Source organism: Emydura macquarii, unplaced genomic scaffold (assembly GCF_026122565.2).
Source record: "Emydura macquarii macquarii isolate MOO-44397 ecotype Brisbane River unplaced genomic scaffold, CSIRO-AGI_Emac_v2 contig_3240, whole genome shotgun sequence".
In the NCBI taxonomy this organism is placed as follows: Eukaryota; Metazoa; Chordata; order Testudines; family Chelidae; genus Emydura; species Emydura macquarii.
The window spans coordinates 2,879,036-2,899,465 of record NW_027133377.1 but is presented as its reverse complement, the minus strand read 5'-3'; the positions used below and the strand labels follow the sequence as shown (position 1 = coordinate 2,899,465).

Genomic DNA, 20,430 nt, shown 5'->3' with positions numbered 1-20,430 from the left:
CCTCTCCAGTTGCTGTCATGTACATATAGGTGCAGACCAGCCCAGTAACCAGCTCCCTGATGGTGCCCCTTACCTTGTGCCTGGCACAGCTCAGATGCAGGAGAAAACCAAGTCCAGTGTGTATATTGTCTTATTTTCTCATTTATATTTAAAAGACGTTTAAAATCCAGAGGCGATTGCCTCCTAAAATGCAGCACTTTTAGGGTTGATCACTTTAGTACTCCAGTAGATGATCTTTAAGTTGACATAAGTTGCAATACTATTTTGTAAATGTTAAACTGAATAATTTCACTTAGCAAAATATCTTTAGTAGGAAAACGTGTGTATTTATACTGTTTTCGTTTTGCTTTTCACAGTATCTTGGGTATTTTGGAGATGCAAAAACGAAATACAAACGGGTTTATGTGAAGTTCATTGAAAATGCAAACAAAAAAGAATATGTCAGAGTCTGTTCAAAAAAACCACGATGTAAACCTGTACAGTCTTCAAGGTATTTATTTTTACATCATTTTTTATTTTATTGTATTTGTTTGGCATGAGGCACGCACGTGCTTTAATATTTCAAAATATCTTATTTAAAATGACATTAATGCAGCATTAAGTAGAAACTTCGAATTACTTGCTTTGAGCAATTGGTTAAAGTTTCTACAGCAACTATTAACTCTTCCCCATTGCTTCTATGGATTACAATAGTTTTCCATTACAGCTATGAAGGATTTGGAATGCCACATGACTCAAATGTCTATCTTGCCTTACTTCTTATTCAACATAGATGGAGGCCCCCAGGTGAGATAATTTCTAAACACTTGGTAATATATACGTATGCTGCTGGCACACAATTATATATCTCTTCCCTTGTGGACTTTGCAAGTTAAATCTGCTTCCAGATTGCTTAGATGACAATGCTGTCTGGATGCCTCAGAAGATGCCTTTGTTCTCAATTCTGGGAAGACAAAAGTTTTGCTCTTGGGTAGTAAAGATGGTTGTCAGAAAGATGCTTTTCCTTCTTTTGTGTCATAGTTCAAAGAGGGACTTGTTTGGCAGTAAAATGCAAACTAAAGAATTTTGTCAACACTTTAAATCGTGCTCTTACCATGGAAAGCCATGTTTCGGAGTTGGTCTGAAAGTATTTCATTTGTACATTTTCAAAGACTGCTCCCTTGTGTATCACAGTAGCAACCTTGATGTCAGCAACACGGCTCCTAATGCCAAGAAGTTCAATTATTGTATTTCTCTCTCAGAAGGCTACACACTGTTACTTATTTGCTCGTAACTTGTTAAGAATACAGCAATATGTTTGCTTACTAATTTGAATAACCATGGTCACATTATGCCTGCACTTTACATTATTCTTTACAATGACTGTCTATAAAGTTACCGTCCTGTTGGTGGGTAAAGCCTTTTATAATGTAGGCCCTGCTATGTAAAAGGCACAACAGCAATCCTGATACAAAGGAAAGATAGTAAGAGGCCATCATGGTTCCCATCAGGAGTGCTTTAATGACCTGAAAATCAGAAAGGAATCCTACAAAAAGTGGAAACATGGACAGATTGCTTAGGATGAATACAAAAGAATAGCACAAGTATGTATAGACAAAATCAGAAAGACTGCAGAACAAAGTGAGTTACACATAGCAAGGGACATAAAGGGAAAGAAGAAGAGGTTCCATAAATACATTAGGAGCAAGAGAAACATAAAAGAATGTATAGGTCCTCTCCTTAGCAGGGAAGGAGAGCTAATATTGGATGACAACAAGAATGCTGAGTTATTTAATGCCTGTTTTGCTTCAGTATGCTCTAAAAAGTGTAATTGTGATTAGATACTTAACACATTTAATATTAACAACAGAGGGAAGAAAAACAAGCCAAAATAGGAAAAGAACAAGTTAAAGAATATTTAGAGAAGTTGAGTTGTATTCAAGTCAGCAGGGCCTGACAAAATTCCTCTTAGGGTACCTAAGAAAGTAGCAGAGGCAATCTCAGAATCGTTAGTGGTTGTCTTCAAGATGTCAGAGAGGACAGCCGAGGTCGCAGAGGACTGGACAAAGGCAAGTTTAGTATACTTATCTTTAAAAAAGGGGAACAAAGAGGACCTGGTGAATTGTAGACTAGTCAGCCTAACTTTGATACCTAGAAAGATACTGGAACAAATTATTACCAGTTTGTTAGCACCTAGAGGATAATAGGGTTATAAGTAATAGTCAGCATGGATTTGTCAAGAACAAATCATGCCAAACCAACCTAAGTTCCTTCTTTGATAGGATTACTGGTCTACCAGATAGGGAGGAAGTGGTGAACATGATATATCTTGATTTTAGTAAAGCTTTGACGTGAGTCCCACGTGACATTCTGTTAAGCAAACGAGGGAAATGTGGTCTAGATGAAATTACTATAAAAAGGGTGCAAAACTGGTTGAAAGACTGTACTCAGAGTTATTAAAGGTTTGCTGTCAAACTGGAGAGTTGTATTTAGTGACGTCCCACAGGAATCTGTCTCATGGGTCTGATACTATTCAATACTTCATGAATGACTTGGATAATGGAGTGGAGAGTATGCTTATAAAATTTATGGATGATACTAAACTGGGAGGACTGCAAGTGCTTTGGAGGACAAAGTTAAATTTCAAAAAGACCTTGATAATTGGAGAATTAATCTGAAATCAACATGATGAAATTCAATAAAGACAAGTGCAAAGTATTACACTTAAGAGGGAAAAAAATCAAATGTACAATTATGCAATGGAGAATAACTGGCTAGGCAGTCGTACTACTGAAAAGGATATGGGGGCTATAGTTGATCACAAATTGATTAGGAGTCAACAATGCAAAGCAGTTGTGAAAAAGATGAATATCATTCTGGAGTGTATTAACAGTAGTGTCATATGTAAGATACATCAGGTAATTGTTCCACTCTACTCAGCACTGGTGAGGCTTCAGCGAGGTTAGTGTATCCAAGTCTGCCCACCATACTTTAAGATGTGGACACATTGGAGAGAGTCCAGAGGACAGCAACAAAAATGATAAAAGGTTTAGAAAACCAGACCTATGGGCTTGTTTAATCTTGAGAAAAGAAGACTGGGAGGGTGGGGGGATCTGATAGCTGTCTTCAAATATGTTAAGGGCTGTTACAAAGAGGATGGTGATCAGTTGCTTTTCATGTGCACTGAAAGAGGAAAAGTAGTAATGGGCTTAATCTGCAGCAAGAGAAATTTCGGTTAGATATTAATAAAAGCTTTCTAACTATAAGGTTAATTAAGCTCTGCAATAGGCTTTCAGGAGAGGTTGTGGAATCATCATCACTATAGGTTTTTAAGTATAGATTGGAAAAACACCTGTCAGGGATGGTCTAGGTACAGGTTGGCCCTTAGTGCAGGGGGACTGGATTAGATGACCTCTTGAGGTCCCTTTCAGCTGTACATTTCTATGATTCTATATTTGAGATTTCCTCTTTGAACTTCCTTCTGATGGGTTTTGTACTGATTCACCTGCCCCCGAGGGATTACACCATTGCATTTTAAGTCCTCACTAGAGCCCTGCAAATCCGTGGATATCTGCTTACATCCGTGGATATCCGCATATCTGTGGACCATTTTTTGCAGATCGCGGACCGGATGGTCACAGAGGTCGTGGATAGACCTTCCGGGACCTCTGTGACTTCTGGGACTCTGTGACTTCTGAAACAGCTGATCAGCTGATAGGGGGCAGCTGGGGCTGAACAGCTGTTAGGCAGTGCATGGGGCTGATCAGCTGTTAGGCGGCAGTCAGAATTAACAGCTGATCGTCTGTTTGGGGCAACAGGGGCTCAACAGCTGATGCAGGTGGCTGACTGAAAACAGCTGATTGGCAGTGGGCACATGGATACATCTAAAAGAGGGAGGGCTGATTGCGGGTCGGATAAAAATTTATTCTTTCGCATGCGGATCCGCATATTTATATCCGTGCAGGGCTCTAGTAATCACATGATTGTGCTTTTGTGGAGGGCGCTAGGTCTGAAACTTTTCGCTCTCATTTGAGTGTGATGACTATTCATTGTATTAAATTTAATTCCTCTAATTTTTGTTGTATAGTTTTTAGAAATGTGGTTTTGTTTTATTTTATTTCTTATATTTAAATGTTTTTAAATATTGCAATGTATTGTTTTACAGCAAGCCAAGCAAATTACTGGGGTAGCGATGAGAGGGTAAAAAATAAAATTCTCATTCATTACATTAAACCTCACACAGTAAGGAATACAGAATGTCACACATTCATATATGATTGTGAAATTGAAGTACAGTTCATTTGTATTAGATTCTACTATCTTTCTTAACTGTTTAATCATAGTCTGCCAAAAGGGGTTGTAGAATTTCCAACAGATATTCAAGGTTAATATGACCATGAATATCTTAGTAAAATAGTGATTGGAATATGCCTGTAGCTCCCAAATTCTTCCATGACTCACCATATAACCGTGGACAAGAGAGTTTACCGATGTGCAAAATGGGATTACTACTACTTAATTGCAGACTGTTGAGGATTAATTAATTGTTTAACATCACTTCAAAGATTTAAAGCTGAGTGCTAACTATTAATTAAAGCGATCCTACTAGAATGCAATGAAATAAACTTTCATGACTCACAAAAAGTACCATAATTCTTTTTATTAAAGTTAGATCTTGTGTGAGATTGTTTTGATGATGTATAAAACTACTCATGGTAATATTGCAGAACCATTCATTACAAACCAAGTAATAGCACCAGCAAAGCTCCTGATCCTCCAGCACCAAAAACTACAACAACGAAAGTCTCTTCTGTGAAACCCAAAGCTAAACAGCCAAAGATAAAGGCTGAACCACCACCAAAGAAACGGAAAAAATGGAAAGAAGAATTTTCATCTTCCCAGTCTGATTCTTCTCCTGAAGCCCAGAGTGATGAGGATGGTGAGTGGTGCTCTGTTGTCAGTCTTTATATTTGTTTATAACTGGATTTAAAGTGAAACCATAAGTATATAAAATATAGTGTAAATGTTGTGTGATCTGCAAAATTCCCTTACAAGGTAGATGTGCAAAATTGTCATGAAAATTTAACACCTTCCACATAAAGTTTATTCTTCCAGCCCTTTACCACAATGATTAACGTTATTAAAAATCTAATATTTTACTCTCCTTTTGCAAGAGGGCAGATTTTGCAAAGTTGCTTCAGAATGCAGTTCTGCTTTAAAGAGTGATAATGTAAGAATGATACAGCTTAATATTACCAGATCTGTTTCTTGTGTGTATTCAGAGTCGTATTTTCTTACTTGAATTTGGAAAATACGTTTTTAATACTTTGTTCCTTTAAGTCTTGCAGAGCCAGGATTTAAAAGAAAAGAATCTGATTCTAATCTGGATCATGCCTCATTAACAGAATTGCTTACCAATTTCCAATTAAAGTGCCTTACTATGTTGCCAACTACATCTATGACACTCACTGTCTGCAATGAGGTTTCATGGATGTAAAAGTGGGCAGAATTTGGATGCATAGAATCTTTATTATTGTTGGTGATGCATAAACCAGAACAAAAAACAGCTTGATTTTCAGGTGCATGTTGAGTTTGCACAACTGCCAGTTAGAAAAAAAAAAAAAAAAAACTCTTTTGACAGAAAAAGCAACCAGATTTGATCTGGAGTTGTTCACACAATAATAATGGAATCCTGAGATACCATTTTTTGCCATCATTTTTGTGTGTAGACCAACTCTTTCAAAGGTTGTTTGTACCATATTTAGAAAGATTATCTTGAGAGAGTTTCTATTGCTTGTTTTTCTCAATTTATTGCATTTGAATGCATGCATTTGAAGATAAACTTGGCAGCAGCCTCACCCTGTATCACTGGATTTCCAAGGCACATTGGCCCTGCATTTAGAGTACAGATAAGTTACTGCTAATATTCTAGAGACCCTATGCTGAAGGCATCAACTAAAAATAACTTTAATTTTTGAGCTAACTTATCACGATTCCAATCTCTTTAGCACATACAGCAGTCATTTTACTAGAGTAAGGGCTACTCTGGTGGTGACAGCCACCCATGGCAACTTGGAAACCTGACAGAGTGGAGTAATGTCACTACCTAGTTTGTTGCAAATTCTAATATTGCATATTAGAGCCAATAAAGTGCCTCAAGAAGCTGAGCAAACACTAAGTTTAGAAGTGTTAATGACTTCTGTATAACACATGCATGATTTAAACTGCTGTGTACAAAACTTCTGAAATATCTTGGAAACTGACGGTAGCTGTTTGCTAATGTAACTGGTTATACATATTTTCATGAGCTCATGAAAACATGGCATTGATTTTTAATGGTATTTATGATGCTTAGTGACTTTGGTGCTTTTGAACATTTTACCCTTTGACTCAGCTGAATCAGTTGGTCTCAGGGAATGTCTAAGTTGCCACTAGAAATTGGTGTTTAATCTAAATTTGATTGATAGGAATATTTCATATTCCTTTTCTCCAGATATTTGTCTGCCTTAGATTTTTTCAAAGGCATCTATAACCAGAGTATCTAAATGCTGATAATGCAGATAATTTTGCATCTTTCTGAGAAATATTGCCCGCTGAAATATTGCTTCTCTGATACCCTATAAACCTTGCTTGTTTTGGTGCTTGGGCAGTTTGACATTATTTCTATTAAGAAATAACATGTGTAATAGACACTTGGGATACCACTAGAGGTCGCTCGTGTTTTAACAATGAAAGCCTTTTATTTCAAAATGGAAACATGCTAATATACAAATATTTACAGAATATCTGAGAGAGAAAGCATTAATTGTATTTCAATTATTTTTCAGAACTTGAACCTCCATCTCCCTTTTTCACTCGCTTTTTGAACACAAGAGCTATGAAGGAGACCTTTAAGAGTTACATGGAGCTGCTCGTTAGCATTGCCTTAGATCCAGATACAATGCAAGCCTTGGAAAAGAGCAATGGTACAGTGTGTTTCACATGAATTTCTTTGTGCTCTGCTTTGTTTTTTCCCATGATGATTTTTTATTTTAAGGTGTACAGACTTTTTTTTATTAATAAAGCAAATGTGAAAACTCTTCTTATTTCACAGCAGTACCTTAACCTACGCTCTGATGCAAGTAATGTACTCTGTGTAATTTGTAATGGTTTCAGGTTGCCCCAAATTCCTGTTTTCCTAGATTCAGCATACTTTGGTATCACATCAGGCAGTGTTTTGAGTTTGTATTTTCTCAGTATCTAAAAGTTCTAAACAGGGAGATTTTCAGAGCAAATGGTATTATTGCCACAATAGAGTGGCCAGAGTTGTAGTGTTGCTGCCGTAGGGTGTTTGACCAGTTTGCTCCAAATTCCAGTTTCATCACATCATGACTTTCATGAGCTCAGAATTTAACGGAGAAATTATTTTAACTTTAAGTTTTGTTTAAAATATTCCTGTATTACTCTGATTGTTTTAAAGTTTAAACTAGATCAGAGGGAGTGGTTTGTCAGCTAGTTACATTGGACCCCTCTGCTGTTAGCATTACCAGTGATCCTCACTTTTTAAAAATCAAGATCACCATCATCAGTTACAAGCTTACAAATTTTAATTTTAATAAAAACAGTTTCAAATGTTCCAGAGGGGTAGCCGTGTTAGTCTGTATACAGCAAAAACAACGAGAGTCCTGTAGCACTTTAAAGACTAACAAATTTAATTTCTGCAGGCATAAGCTTTTGTGGGTTACAGCCTGCAGAAATTAAATTTGTTAGTCTTTAAAGTGCTACAGGACTCTCGTAGTTTCAAATGTGTGCCTACTTTTTCATGCAGAGACATACTCATTGCTTTATGAAGTTCTGATTTCTGAGCTGTGCAGTAATTGGAGTTTGGGTTTAAGATTGGTGTTTGAACACAAATATGTCCAGTTTGTCTTCAAGAGAATTGCTGTTTGATGGGCTTGTCATTTGAATTTCATCATGTTAGAACTATGCACTAGAGTGGGCTGTAGCAAACAAACCTCAGGACAGTTCTCTCTCTTGAAAATTTAACACAGAAGGCATTAGTTTTGAGACACTGATAAAAAGCTTGGGATTCATGTGGTATATAGCTCTGCGACATGGGGCTCTGTGCTACTAATTTTAGTTTATCCATATTTCAAAAGCAATTTCCTGTTTGAGACTCTTCCCTCTCTCTCTTTACACCAAGAACACAGTCCTGCAGCTGTTACGTCAATAGTCCCAATGAAGGCATTGGGACTGCTGATGCAAGTAAAAACTGCAGGATTGAGCCACAAATTAGCAGCTAATGAACAATCTTCTCAAGGACCAGTGGCCACCTATCTTGCTACCTAGGTTCTAACATCTCTTATGCAATTGTATAACTATTTATAATGGTAAGTGTTGGGCAACTTTAATAATAGGGAGTGCTACTATCTCCACCTATAATAAATACAAGCTGGGCCACATATATATGTAAATGTAATTTAAAGCTAGGGTATATGAGCAAAATGTATTATTTTTTATTTTGATTATTTTATGCTCATAAATAGGGTTAAGTGGCCCAGCTGGCGTAAGGGTTTTACGTAAATAATTACCTTTCATCTGTACTTAACTATTATATATTTTTTCATGTTTTTCAGATGAGCTACTTTTGCCTCACATGAGAAAAATTGATGGCATGCTGAATGACAACAGGAAAAGACTCCTTTCCAAGTTACGTTTGGATCATACATTCAAGGTATTCCCTTTTAAAATTTCAGCTTATTTAAAACAAAGTCCTAAACAAGTAACTAATTATATACAAGTGTACAATGAGAAGGCAAAATTTGTAACAGGAACGGAATGTGGATTTGAGAAACACTTTGAATTAAGTGTTAGTATATTCCAGTTAACGAACATTTTGTGGTAGAGATGTTTCTGCTGTAGAGCTTAAAGTTCAGTTTTACTTCCCAAACTTTGATGTTCATTTTAAAGCATTTTCTCTTCTAAGCCTCTCAAGTTTCTCATCAGAAAATCAAATTTCTGTCCCTTGGGAGCTTTTTTTTTTAAAAGTATATCTGTATTTCTTAATAAACTGTGGCAAAAGCCTTTTCCATAAAATAACTGTCCCTTGGTGTGGACATTCCAGCTCTTCAGCTGTCATGAGGTGCAGAGAGCAGCACCAGGCCTCGCTAGAGCTAGAGTTGAGGGATTGGGGAAGATGAAACAGTCAAGCACCCTTTCACAATCAAAGTCCCGAGTGAAGGAGCGAGTCAGACAACCGCACTGTGCCTCACCCTTTGAAACAGTGGACAGGAAATTATTGTGGGATGGGTCAGCAACAAGAAACATCAGCAACACCATCCCACAACTTTTATATCAATGAGCAAGACCGGCTATTGTGCCATCTACTATTCTGCCCGTCCTAAACAGTTATTCATAACCCATCTAAGATAAGCAGGGGTATAGGGATAGATTTTAAAGGAGAGGCAAAGAGAACAGAGGCTAATTTCACTGCTGCTTGAAACTGGCTATCCAGGATCTGACCTCCTGGTTATTTACAAGCAAGACTGTCCACAGTGCTGCTTCTCCTTCATGCCAAAACAACCCCTTGAAACACTGTGGGTAAAGCATAGGAAGTAGGTTAGTCTCTTGCCCTCTCTCTCTCCCTTCCCAGCCAAATCACCACAGAGGTTTAAAATGATCATAATTATCTCTTTTGACCTCAAAAGCTGTGAAGAAAGAAGCACTGGAGCAGCCCTCTGTGCAGACAGCAGAGAGAGTCAGGGACATAAAATCCTGAGCAGGCAGTTTCCAGCATCAGTGAAACTGGCTGCAGCTATCCTGCCCTACCTTTTCCAGTCTGTCCTTGCCCACAGGACTGAGGCTTTTTTTTTTTTTTTTTAAGGAGTTGTTTGTTCTCTACCTACCTACCTTACCTGCCTGTCTCTGGGGTTGCGTGCATACTTATCTAAACGTTAGTGCCATTTCTGCCCCCTTATGCTAAATATGTTAGAGGGGTGGTTTTTCCCTACCTGATTCCCCTGTCTATCTTGTGGTGGCATCATGGCTTTCTGTTCCAGGCATGAAGGGATTGTTGACCAGGGTGGATTGATTTAAATAATCAGTTTTAATCTTGTTTTGTATTTGCACTTTCCAATCAATTTCCTAAAGAAAGGTTGGTTTTTATTAGTAGGTAACCATTGAAACGTTGATTTACATCTACGTATAGCTTTTGGTACTTTCTTTTTGGTAACTTAAAAGACCCACTATATCTATATACTTTTATTTAAGCTGTCACATAGCTTTACATAAATTTATTTAGATTCTTAGTTTTCACTTTTTTACTATGTTAGAATGGTGCATTTCTTATATACTAGATGATTTTTTTTTTTAATTCTTGATTTTTGTCAAGCTTTATTTGAAGAAATTGGAATTTTTACAAATGCACTAAAAATATTTAGATTTTTTTTATTACTTAAATAAATTACTTTAATTACCATACAAGTGCTGGCTGCATAAGAAAAAAAAAGGTTTTGTCAAATGGTATCTGTAACAGGTAGAATATTAAAATTGATTTATTAAACAAAGTAGTAGTATCTGTAGTTAGTGAGTTGAATTAATTGTTTCTGGTCACCATGTCCGTCAGGACTTAAGAACTAGGATTCTCTCACTTCGTTTTTATTCATCAATTGGAAGAGAAAAACAAACTTTTCAGCTTTTTCAACTCTCAATCTGTTTCTTAACCTTGAAAGAATAGTCATTGAACTGAATTAGTTAAATAAACTGAAAATAGGTAAATATACACTCGGCACCTGAAGAAGAGCACTTCTGCTTTCAAATGCTGGTTTAGCACTTCATCAAGCTCTGGTTTCAGGTGTTTGGCCAGTGACTTCCATCAGTTCAGTGGTTTTACTTTCTTTAAAACTTTCACAGCAAACTTATATTGCTTAATACTGTTTTTTTTATTTAATTTAAATTATTTTAATAGATTCTAGTAAGTTTAAACCTTAACATAGGCTGACATAATTTCATTTAATTTAATTTAAATAGGTTTATATTTTAAAAGAAATGTATTTAATTTAAATTTTCACTAAAATCAGATTTTTTTAAACTGATTTTTTTAATCAGACCTGTTGTAGGCACCAGTCCTGTTTTAATCCTTTCATCAATCTAGGATTTTGGGGCAGGAAGGATAATCGTGTTCTCTTCCCCTTCTCCCTCTCTCTCTCTCTCTCTCTCTCTCTCTCTCCCCCCCCCCATCACTGCTGAAAAGCTTTTCTCTGCAGAAGTGGTACTTCCCAGTGTCCCTCTGTGGCTCCCTGCTGGCAGCAGCACAGTTCCTGGGCATGTCTAAATCGCTCTAATACTTCCCATAATAAATATAGACGGTCTGTTTAACTGACCCTGAGCTTCCATTTTTGTTGTTGTTTTTACAGTGAGTTAGGGACGTAACGACACTTAATTGATGCCCACTGTACTAATATTTCTGTAGCTGATCAATACACCCAATTAGAAAAAAAGCATCTTTAGCATACAGAAGATTGTCACAGTTATATATGTAATTATATCCACTTACTCACTCTACTACGTTGCAATTTCCAACTGTATAAAGAAGCTTTTGCTTTCTGCTTACCCAATAAAATAAATTATGTCTCTTAAATCAGATAACTTAGGCCCAGTCCTACAGTCTGATCTGCATGGAAGTAAATGGGGATCTGCTCACATGGAGCAGTTTGCAGGATCAGGCATGTGATTGTAAAATGGCTGGTGTAATGTTAGTATGTCTACATTTTTAGTACAGAAGCACAAACCCATATCAAGTTTGTGTTAGCAATTTTATAGGAATGAAAGGTTAGTTTCCTACCATGAACATCTGTCCTGGTTTGATGCCAAATAGGTTTTATGCTTTTTAAATGCAGGTTAATTCATTAATTAATTCAAGAAAGCCTGTTTCTATAATAATGTTGATAAAATGAGCAGTTCAGGTGTTAGCGATTCAGACTAGGCAATCAACTGGTAATAGATGGAAATACTTAGATTACTCATGAGCACCCTTAGTTTTTGCATACTTTTTAATGCTCTGTACTGATAACCATATATGGTAAATATACCTATTATTAATTAAAACTGAAATGGACAATATGGAATATTTCAATGAAGAATTCGTAACAAATTATACAGTAAAATCACCAATCAATGATCCAATCAGTAGCTTTGTCTATACATTTTCCTGCACAGTTCTAACAGCTATAAAATCCCACACTGTCTGGTTATAATCTTATTTCAGTAAACACAATTAAACTATTCTTTCTGCTTTAGTTTCAGCTGTAAATTAAGTTTCATTCTCTTAGCTGAAACTCACTAGTTTATGTATTTGGAAAGGGATTAGATTTATTCCAAATGTTGTTTGTTAGTTAATATCAACCATGTTTCATTTCTTGGAAGTTTAATTTTCTGTAAAGTACTCACCATTCAAAGTCATCTGGCTCTCTCCACTGAGCAAGTTTGATTTATAGTTTGTCCTCTTGACCCACCAGAACTTGGAAATGACTAGTATTTTCCTCCTCCTTCTTCCAATTCAAAACTAGTCCTGTTTTGAGTCAGTGCTCCTGTTTGAAGTCTATTTATTCAATAGAAATAGACAATAACTTTGAACCAGTGACAGATGAGGTAGGATGTCCTGCAAAAGACAGAAATTCACAGAATGCAGTGAAACTCCACAGAGAATCCTATAACAGGTAGAAAATTTAATTCATGGAGGAAAAAACAATCTGCTAGAGTCATTTTTCTTAAGGCTTGAAGGCTGCTGCTATAACTAATCTATATTTTGGTCACTTGAGCTGACTAGTACCAAATGCAACAATCTCTTTTGCACATGGATTTTTAGTTTCCTCCTGAGATTTTTACTGAGGGAAAAGTAATTCATCTGTGTAAAACATTAATTAAGCACATTTTGTTTTCAGGGACACAGTACCAGGTGCCTGGAAACTGTAGGAGTCTGGATAGGAGAGTCCTTGAATTCTGTAACTGTTTATGAAAAAGTTCATCTTATCAGCTGTAGACTATATAAGGCACCATTAGTTTTAATTGGAACATTTAACCCCTTAATTTCTTGCAGCAGTAAGTCTAACTGTATGCTCAATTCTTTCCTGTGATTTGTTATAGTTACATTTCCCTGATTAATGCAATAATTTATGCAAGTAAAGGAATACAATCAGTTAAGCAAATATACTCTCTCTGAATGAGAGTAAGATTACATAACAATGGAACTTTTAAAAATAGTTGTTAAAATAATTCTACACTTGTGCAACAAGGTGTTATTCATTTAACACAATGCAAACCTGAAGTTAATAAAAATAAAATACACCACCATTTAGTTAGTATATGTCTCAGAAATGATCTTGTGCTTTGCTGGATTAATAAATGTTAACATATCTCAAGCTGTATCTATAACACAATGATGATATCCATAGCCATTGGTTGTAAATGTCGTGACAACACTTCTTTCATGTGAAATTCTATACATCCAAACCTTCTCTAAAAATGAACTCTAGGTACTCTTTCCCATGTAATTAAGGTTTAGTCTACTCTGCAAAGCTTTGCTGGCATGGCTGTATTAGCTAAGAGTGTGACAAAATCACACCCCCTAACTGACATAGGTATTCTGACAAAACTCCCGGTGTAGAGGCAACTATACCAACAGAAAATTGCTTCTTTTAGCATAGCTAATGTAATTAAGGGAGATAATGTAGCTATGCCTGCTGAACTCCTTTTATTGATTTACACTGTGTTTCCACTAGTGCCAGAATAGCTATACCAGCAAGCAATCTAGAGGAAGGAGTTCTGGGTTGGGAGCTGGGACCCCTAAATTCTAATCCTGGCTCTGTCACTTACTGCATGTCTTTGGCCAAGTTACTTCACCACTCTTCGTTTCTCCATCTGTAAAACGTGACTGCTAATACCTATTCTTACTGGCCTTAAGGCTCTCCTAAACCAAAATAAGAGTGTCTGCACTAGGAGGTGCACCAATTTAATTATAAACCAGTTTACAGACTGGTTTATTAAAATCAGTACAATTTTCTGGTACAGGCATAGGTGTTAATTTAAACACCGTAGTCATTCCATCTTCTAGATGAAGAGTTTCAGGGTTCTAAAGCATGCAGTACACATTCTGTCATATTCTCTAACTAAAGCAGCAGCAATGTTCCGGGCGTGGAGGCCTTGCATTTTTTGGGACCAGCAGGGGTGTTGCCAGCAGTCATGATTTCATTGCAAGTCTTGGAACATTTGATACTTTTCTTAAAGCTCCAGCTCCTGGATTCATGTGATTACATGAGAATCTCAGCTTTTCTTTTAAAACATATTTCTAGTCCTCATGGTTGCAGAGAAAAGTTTGAAAACATGAATCCTAAAATACATCAGAAGGCAACTAAAAATAAACGAAAATATATTATTTTAAAAAATTGCATGGAATTTTATGCCACTTGCATGGATTTTTGGGGTCTCACTTGTGGTTTTTGAAGATGTGGTATTGGCAGTACTACAACAATAGGGGCCTGCAGGACACTTTCAAAAGCATTATTAATTAACAAGAAAACATTCAGCAAAGGAAAGTTACTATGTTTCACTTTACATTTTGTTCTAGAGCTACCACAACCTGAACTTAAAGGACAGTTGTGTGTCTCTGCTCATACAATCCTTTGTACTCCGCTATCAAGGGAATTAATTAATTGTAGGAAGTTTGTTTGTTTTGTTCTCCTGTTTGTTTTGGAAATTGGTGAGAGAGACCTTCAAAAGCATGTTACAAAAAGGGGAACTGAAAGGCCAATGAGAAAACTGCTACATCTAATTGCCATTCACCTCCAAGTCAGTAGCTTGACTGACTCAAGTCAGGAGTGCCCAAAAGCCCCTACTGTTTTCCAGCTTTTTGGTGCCCCTACGTAAAATGAGGTGGATGGACCCTCATTTTAAAAAGTAATCAAAACAAAACAGCATGCTGCAGCAATACATTATTTCTATGGCCTTTAGAGAGCTATGGGTTTTTTTATGGTGCATATGGTTCACTACTCCACATGGAACCAAATTTTATGATTAATAAAATCTGTCTGAAGAAAATGTGGGAAAGTACAGAATTAATTGGGTTTCGGCAATAAGGGTTGCCTCAGATGCTGCTAATAGATTTGGGAAGGAGGGGAAAGAAGAAGGCACTGCTAAAACTTAATTAGGGTTTTCAGGTTTTTTTGTTTTCCTTTAAAGAGGGCCTAGGTCAAGGAAAGGATGTATATGAAGGGACAGAGGGTGGTCAGACACTTTTAGAGGATACATCATACCCCTTTGGCTATTTAACTACTGCCGTTTCCTTCTTTATTCTTAAAATTTTAGGGGCCTGCTTTTTACTGTCCTTTCCCCCCATTCCAATTTTCTAGTAACTGCCAGTGCTTTGACTTTGTCCCTCTTTAACTTATTTTTCATTTGTGTGCCCTTCTCTGACTAATAGAAGCCTAGGTTTTATTCTTGGCTTTTACAGACTGGCTGTTTGACACAGAGGTGCTTTGCTGTAAAACTTGTGTGTGTCTCAGTTTCTCCATCTGTAAAGTTAGCATAATAATGCTTCTCTACTTCATAGGTGTGTTGCGGTCTAATTCATTGATATTTTTAAATCACTTACAGATTCTTGGATGGAAGGAGCAATAGCATGTAAAGTAAAATAAAGAATTGTAAGCAACACAAATTGCCTGCTGGATTCCTGGCTAGTTTTTTAATGAAGGAAGGAAAGATGACAGCTGAGATATTTGAAAGGGCCTGATTCCCTTGAGACACTAAATTTAAAGCCAATCAAAACAACTCACTTTTGTGTATGTGTCTCTGTATGTTCTTATATAGCTGTCTCATAGCTGATTGACTGAGTGAGGCTTTTAGAATTGTGTATAAAATAGTTTGGTTGGTCGTTTTCAATATTTTAACTTCTCTGAAAACAGTGGTCAGTTTTCCAGCGATCTGATTGATTGACAAGTTCTCTTTTGATAAAATTTTTGCATAATTCAAAATCCTTTTTCTTTTATGCTCTGTTTAAGAGTGCTTTGGAAAACTTCCCTGAACTAACAGTAATCACTCGCGATTCTAAAACAAAAAGTGGAGGACCTGCTGTTTCTAAAATCAGAATGAATGGTAAAGCTTACAACAAGAAAACACTGAGGACTTCTAAATCAACCACTAAGTTAGCACAGGTAAGTGTTTAGAAAGTTCATTGCTGCTACCATCTTATTCCTAACATGATACTAAAAAAAATACCCTAAAGAATTGCATTTTGTTAATAATTAGTTTTTCTTCAAATTTATCAAAAAATTAAAATCTTTGTTGCATTTGAAACATATTTCATAATTAAGTAATTTTGAAAATAACCGATTTATTTGAAACCTACAGCATATTAAATCACTTGTCTTGATAGCCTGTTTCCTTTCATTCTTAAACCGTTATAGATATTCTATTCCAAATAGGTAAGCAAAATATGGGGCATGCATTAAAGAATTGTTGTGTGGAATATTATTATAACAGACTCATGTGCATATGTAAATAAGGTATTTAGGGCCACATTGGGTATGTCTATGCAGAGATAAAAGACCCACGGCTGGCCCAGTTCAGCTGACACAAGCTCTCAGGGCTCAGATGTGGGGCTGAAAAATTGCTGTGTAGACGTACGGGCTTAGGCTGGAGCCCGAACTCTGGGAGCCTGCAAGGGTGGAGGGTCCCAGAGTTTGGGCTCCAGCCCAAGTGTGGATTTCTATACAGCAATTTTTAGCCCCACAGCTTGAGCCCTGCAAGCCTGAGTCGGCTATCCCAGGCCACCTGTAGCCACACCACTGATCTTTTATCTCTGAGTAGACATACCCAGCATGGCCTGTCCTCTATGCCAGAGCAAGGAATTGAGGTAAAAGACAACCTCTTACTCCCCTGTGCTAGCTACTCACATCACAGGTAGCAGGAGGAAGCAGTCTCCTTGGAACTGCTGCTTCCCCCCTCTCGTACAGACAGGAGGAGGAAATGGGCTCCGCCTTAAATAGGAGCCCTCCCATCTACATAGAGTAACAGGCAGCACAGCTGTGCTGGTAGGCACTTGTTAGACCAAGTCTAGGTCAGATTCAGGCTACATTCCCGCTCCCCTTGTCCCTCTCCCACCAGAGCCAAGGGGAAATACAGGATGGCTTCTGGGACAGCACAACAGCATGTTGCCCCTACCTAGAATTCAGGGCAGTTTAGCCTTCAGTATTAACATTTGCTTACATGTGATGTAGATTACTACAGTAAACTGTACAATAGCTGTTACACAATACGTGGAAAAATAAATGTTTCCATTAGAGAAACTGAAGTTTGATCATAAGCCATACATCTAAAAAAAATTAATTCTTCGTTGTAGCTCCCCATTTATCTCCATTGACAGAATTTGAGTTTTGTCTCTTATTGTTAAAAAGAATATTGAAAAGAAATATGAGAGAAATATAAACAATTCATATTTGTGGCTTTTTCAAGATAAGTCTTAACTAGATTTTACAGGACACTAGCATGCATACCTAAAACAGGTTCAGCTAACCTCAGTAAATGCAGGAGATGCCAGTGAATATATACCACATACTTTTGTAATTTTTGGCAAGAAAAAACTATTGCAGCAATATATGCAAGCTCTTTCCACAGTTCCTAATACAAAGACCTGCCCTTCTGAAAAAATCTATACAAAATTGATAAATGAAATGAACACCAAGAAATAGCTATATCTTTTGCTATTTATAGAGATGTCAGTAATACATGAAAAACTGCAGTCTAACACTTCTCCAATACATTCAGAATGATTGAAAGAACTATTAACCCTAGCTTTAAAGAAGACATTGACTTTACATGGGAAAGTGGTATAAGGGAAAGTGGGTAAGGGTATACTCATTTTGGTATCATATGTCTTGATGCAGTTTCAGACATGATGTTAAAATTACGTTTTATTTCTGAATTGCTAAAATTGACATTGATCCATTTGGTAATAAGAAGCTTATCTTGGAACAAATATCATTAATGCACCTAAAAATAACTATTTTCTCTGCAGGAGTTTACTGTAGATCCAGAAAAAATACAGTTGTACTCTTTGTATCACTCACTCCATCATTACAAATACCACATATATCTGACATGTAAAGAGGAGGTGAGTATTTGTTCTGCTTCTTATATGTGGCATTATTTTTGATTAATTAAGAACCACTGCAGAAAGTTAAATAATCTGTATATAACAGCATTATCAAAACATCAGTATGAGGCAGCTAAATGTGTTTCTAATTCTAACACAAACAAAGCAATGATTCTGTTGTAATGATTCTGGAGCTGTTAGAAACCTTTTCCCAACTAATACAATGTAATCAACAGCTGACGTTAGTGGTTGATTATTTTCTATTCTGCATACAATATGTTAAGATAAGCAATATTATGGAAGTATTGGGAGTGACTCCACAGTGAAGCCTGTGTTGGCATTAGCTTATAATATGATTAAAAATGTTTCTTTCATATTTTAGTAATTGAAATTAACCTCTGTATTTGGAACAGTAACTTTTCTTAGGACAACTGGATTTTTATGTAATTTTTTAAGTAGAATATTAACTTCAATAGAAGAAACATTTAAAAACATAATTTTTAAAAATATTATTTTTCTCCCAGTTCTTCAATTCCTCTGACCAAACATTAACAGTCCCCACTAACTCCAAATTTCTCTCTCTGTCTCACCAACATACACACTTTGCACCCTCAGATACACACATTCTGATAACATTTTGGACATAAGGCTTTTTTTTTTTTTTTTTAAGGTAGACTTATTGACCTAATTGAGTTTCACCAAGATTAACTGACAAAACTGCTCACACCAGCAGTTATTTCTGCTTTATGACATGACTAACCACCTGTCCTCTCAGAAACCATTGGTGAGGCAGGCTAGGTAGCCAGAAGCATGAGGGTTGTGTTCTGTGGGTGAGAGGCACATTCAGAGACCCATGAGGTTTGAGTAGGGATGCTGCAGGATAGCCTGAGTGGGACTTTGGAGACACAGGGTGTTTTAGCAGACGTGGGAGATCTGAAGGGAAAAGGCTTTGAGATGGAAGAGGAAGAGAAGGGTGATGGTGGTCGGGGACTCCCTCCTAAGGGGGACGGAGTCATCCATCTGCCATCCGGACCGGGAAACTAGAGAAGTGTGCTGCTTGCCTGGAGCTAGGATTGGGCTCCATGTCTAGCTGGCAACCAGTCACAAGCGGAGTTCCCCAGGGGTCGGTCCTGGGGCCGGTTTTGTTCAATATCTTTATTAATGATCTGGAGGATGGGGTAGATTGCACCCTCAGCAAGTTTGCGGACGACACTAAGCTGGGGGGAGTGGTAGATACCCTGCAAGGTAGGGATAGGATACAGAGTGACCTAAACAAACTGGAGGATTGGGCCAAAAGAAATCTAATGAGGTTCAACAAAGAAAAGTGCAGAGTCCTCCACTTAGGAAGGAAGAATCCCATGCACAGCTATAGACTGGGGACCGACGAGCTGGGCAGCAGCTCTGCAGAAAAGGACCTGGGTGTAACAGTGGATAAAAAGCTGGATATGAGTCAGCAGTGTGCCCTGGTTGTCAAGAAGGCTAATAGCATATTGGGCTGCATTAGGAGGGGCATTGCCAGCAGGTCACGGGAAGTGATTATTCCCCTCTATTCAGCATTGGTGAGGCCGCGTTTAGAATATTGTGTCCAGTTTTGGGCCCCCCACTACAAAAAGGATGTGGACAAGTTGGAGAGAGTCCAGCAGAGGGCAACAAAAATGATTAGGGGGCTGGAGCACAGGACTTATGAGGAGAGGCTGAGGGAACTGGGCTTGTTTAGTCTGCAAAAGAGAAGAATGAGGGGGGATTTGATAGCGGCCTTTAACTACCTGAAAGGGGGTTCCAGGGAGGATGGGGCTAGGCTGTTCTCAGTGGTGGCAGATGACAGAACAAGGAGCAACGGTCCCAAGTTGCAGTTGGGGAGGTCTAGGTTGGACATTAGGAAAAAGTTTTTCACTAGGAGGGTGGTGAAGCACTGGAATGGGTTACCTAGGGAGGTGGTGGAATCTCCATCCTTAGAGGTTTTTAAGCTGAGTCTTGACAAAGCCTTGGCTGGGATGATATAGCTGAGGTTAGTCCTGCTTTGAGCAGGGGGTTGGACTAGATGACCTCCTGAGGTCCCTTCCAACTCTAATATTCTATGATTCTATGGGGGAAGGAGAGCCTAAAGTTGGGGTGTCTGTGGCTGTGCAGAGAGTCAGGGATAAGGGGTAGCCCACTGCCTCTGCATAAGGCATTGTCATATCAAGGTTTCCCTATGATATTTCCTCTTCCGTGAGCTGAGGCCACAACTACCAATAGAGCCCTTAGATGCCAGTGCCTTGATGCAAATGTGCTGAGTTCCTTACACACATGCACACACTCCCACCCCCCTACCAGGCCATGTAAAG

At 37.7% G+C, this 20,430-nt stretch overlaps 1 protein-coding gene across 1 annotated transcript in view; it reads left to right on the top strand.

Annotated features, from left to right (window-relative positions):
* Positions 1-20,430, top strand: part of QSER1 (glutamine and serine rich 1) — a 73,473-nt gene that overhangs the window by 50,662 nt on the left and 2,381 nt on the right. Inside the window, exons 7-12 of the mRNA XM_067532140.1 lie at positions 357-490; positions 4,707-4,918; positions 6,807-6,944; positions 8,595-8,692; positions 16,011-16,163; positions 18,026-18,121. Coding sequence (XP_067388241.1) covers positions 357-490; positions 4,707-4,918; positions 6,807-6,944; positions 8,595-8,692; positions 16,011-16,163; positions 18,026-18,121 — 831 coding nt within the window. The remainder of the gene's footprint in view (positions 1-356; positions 491-4,706; positions 4,919-6,806; positions 6,945-8,594; positions 8,693-16,010; positions 16,164-18,025; positions 18,122-20,430) is intronic.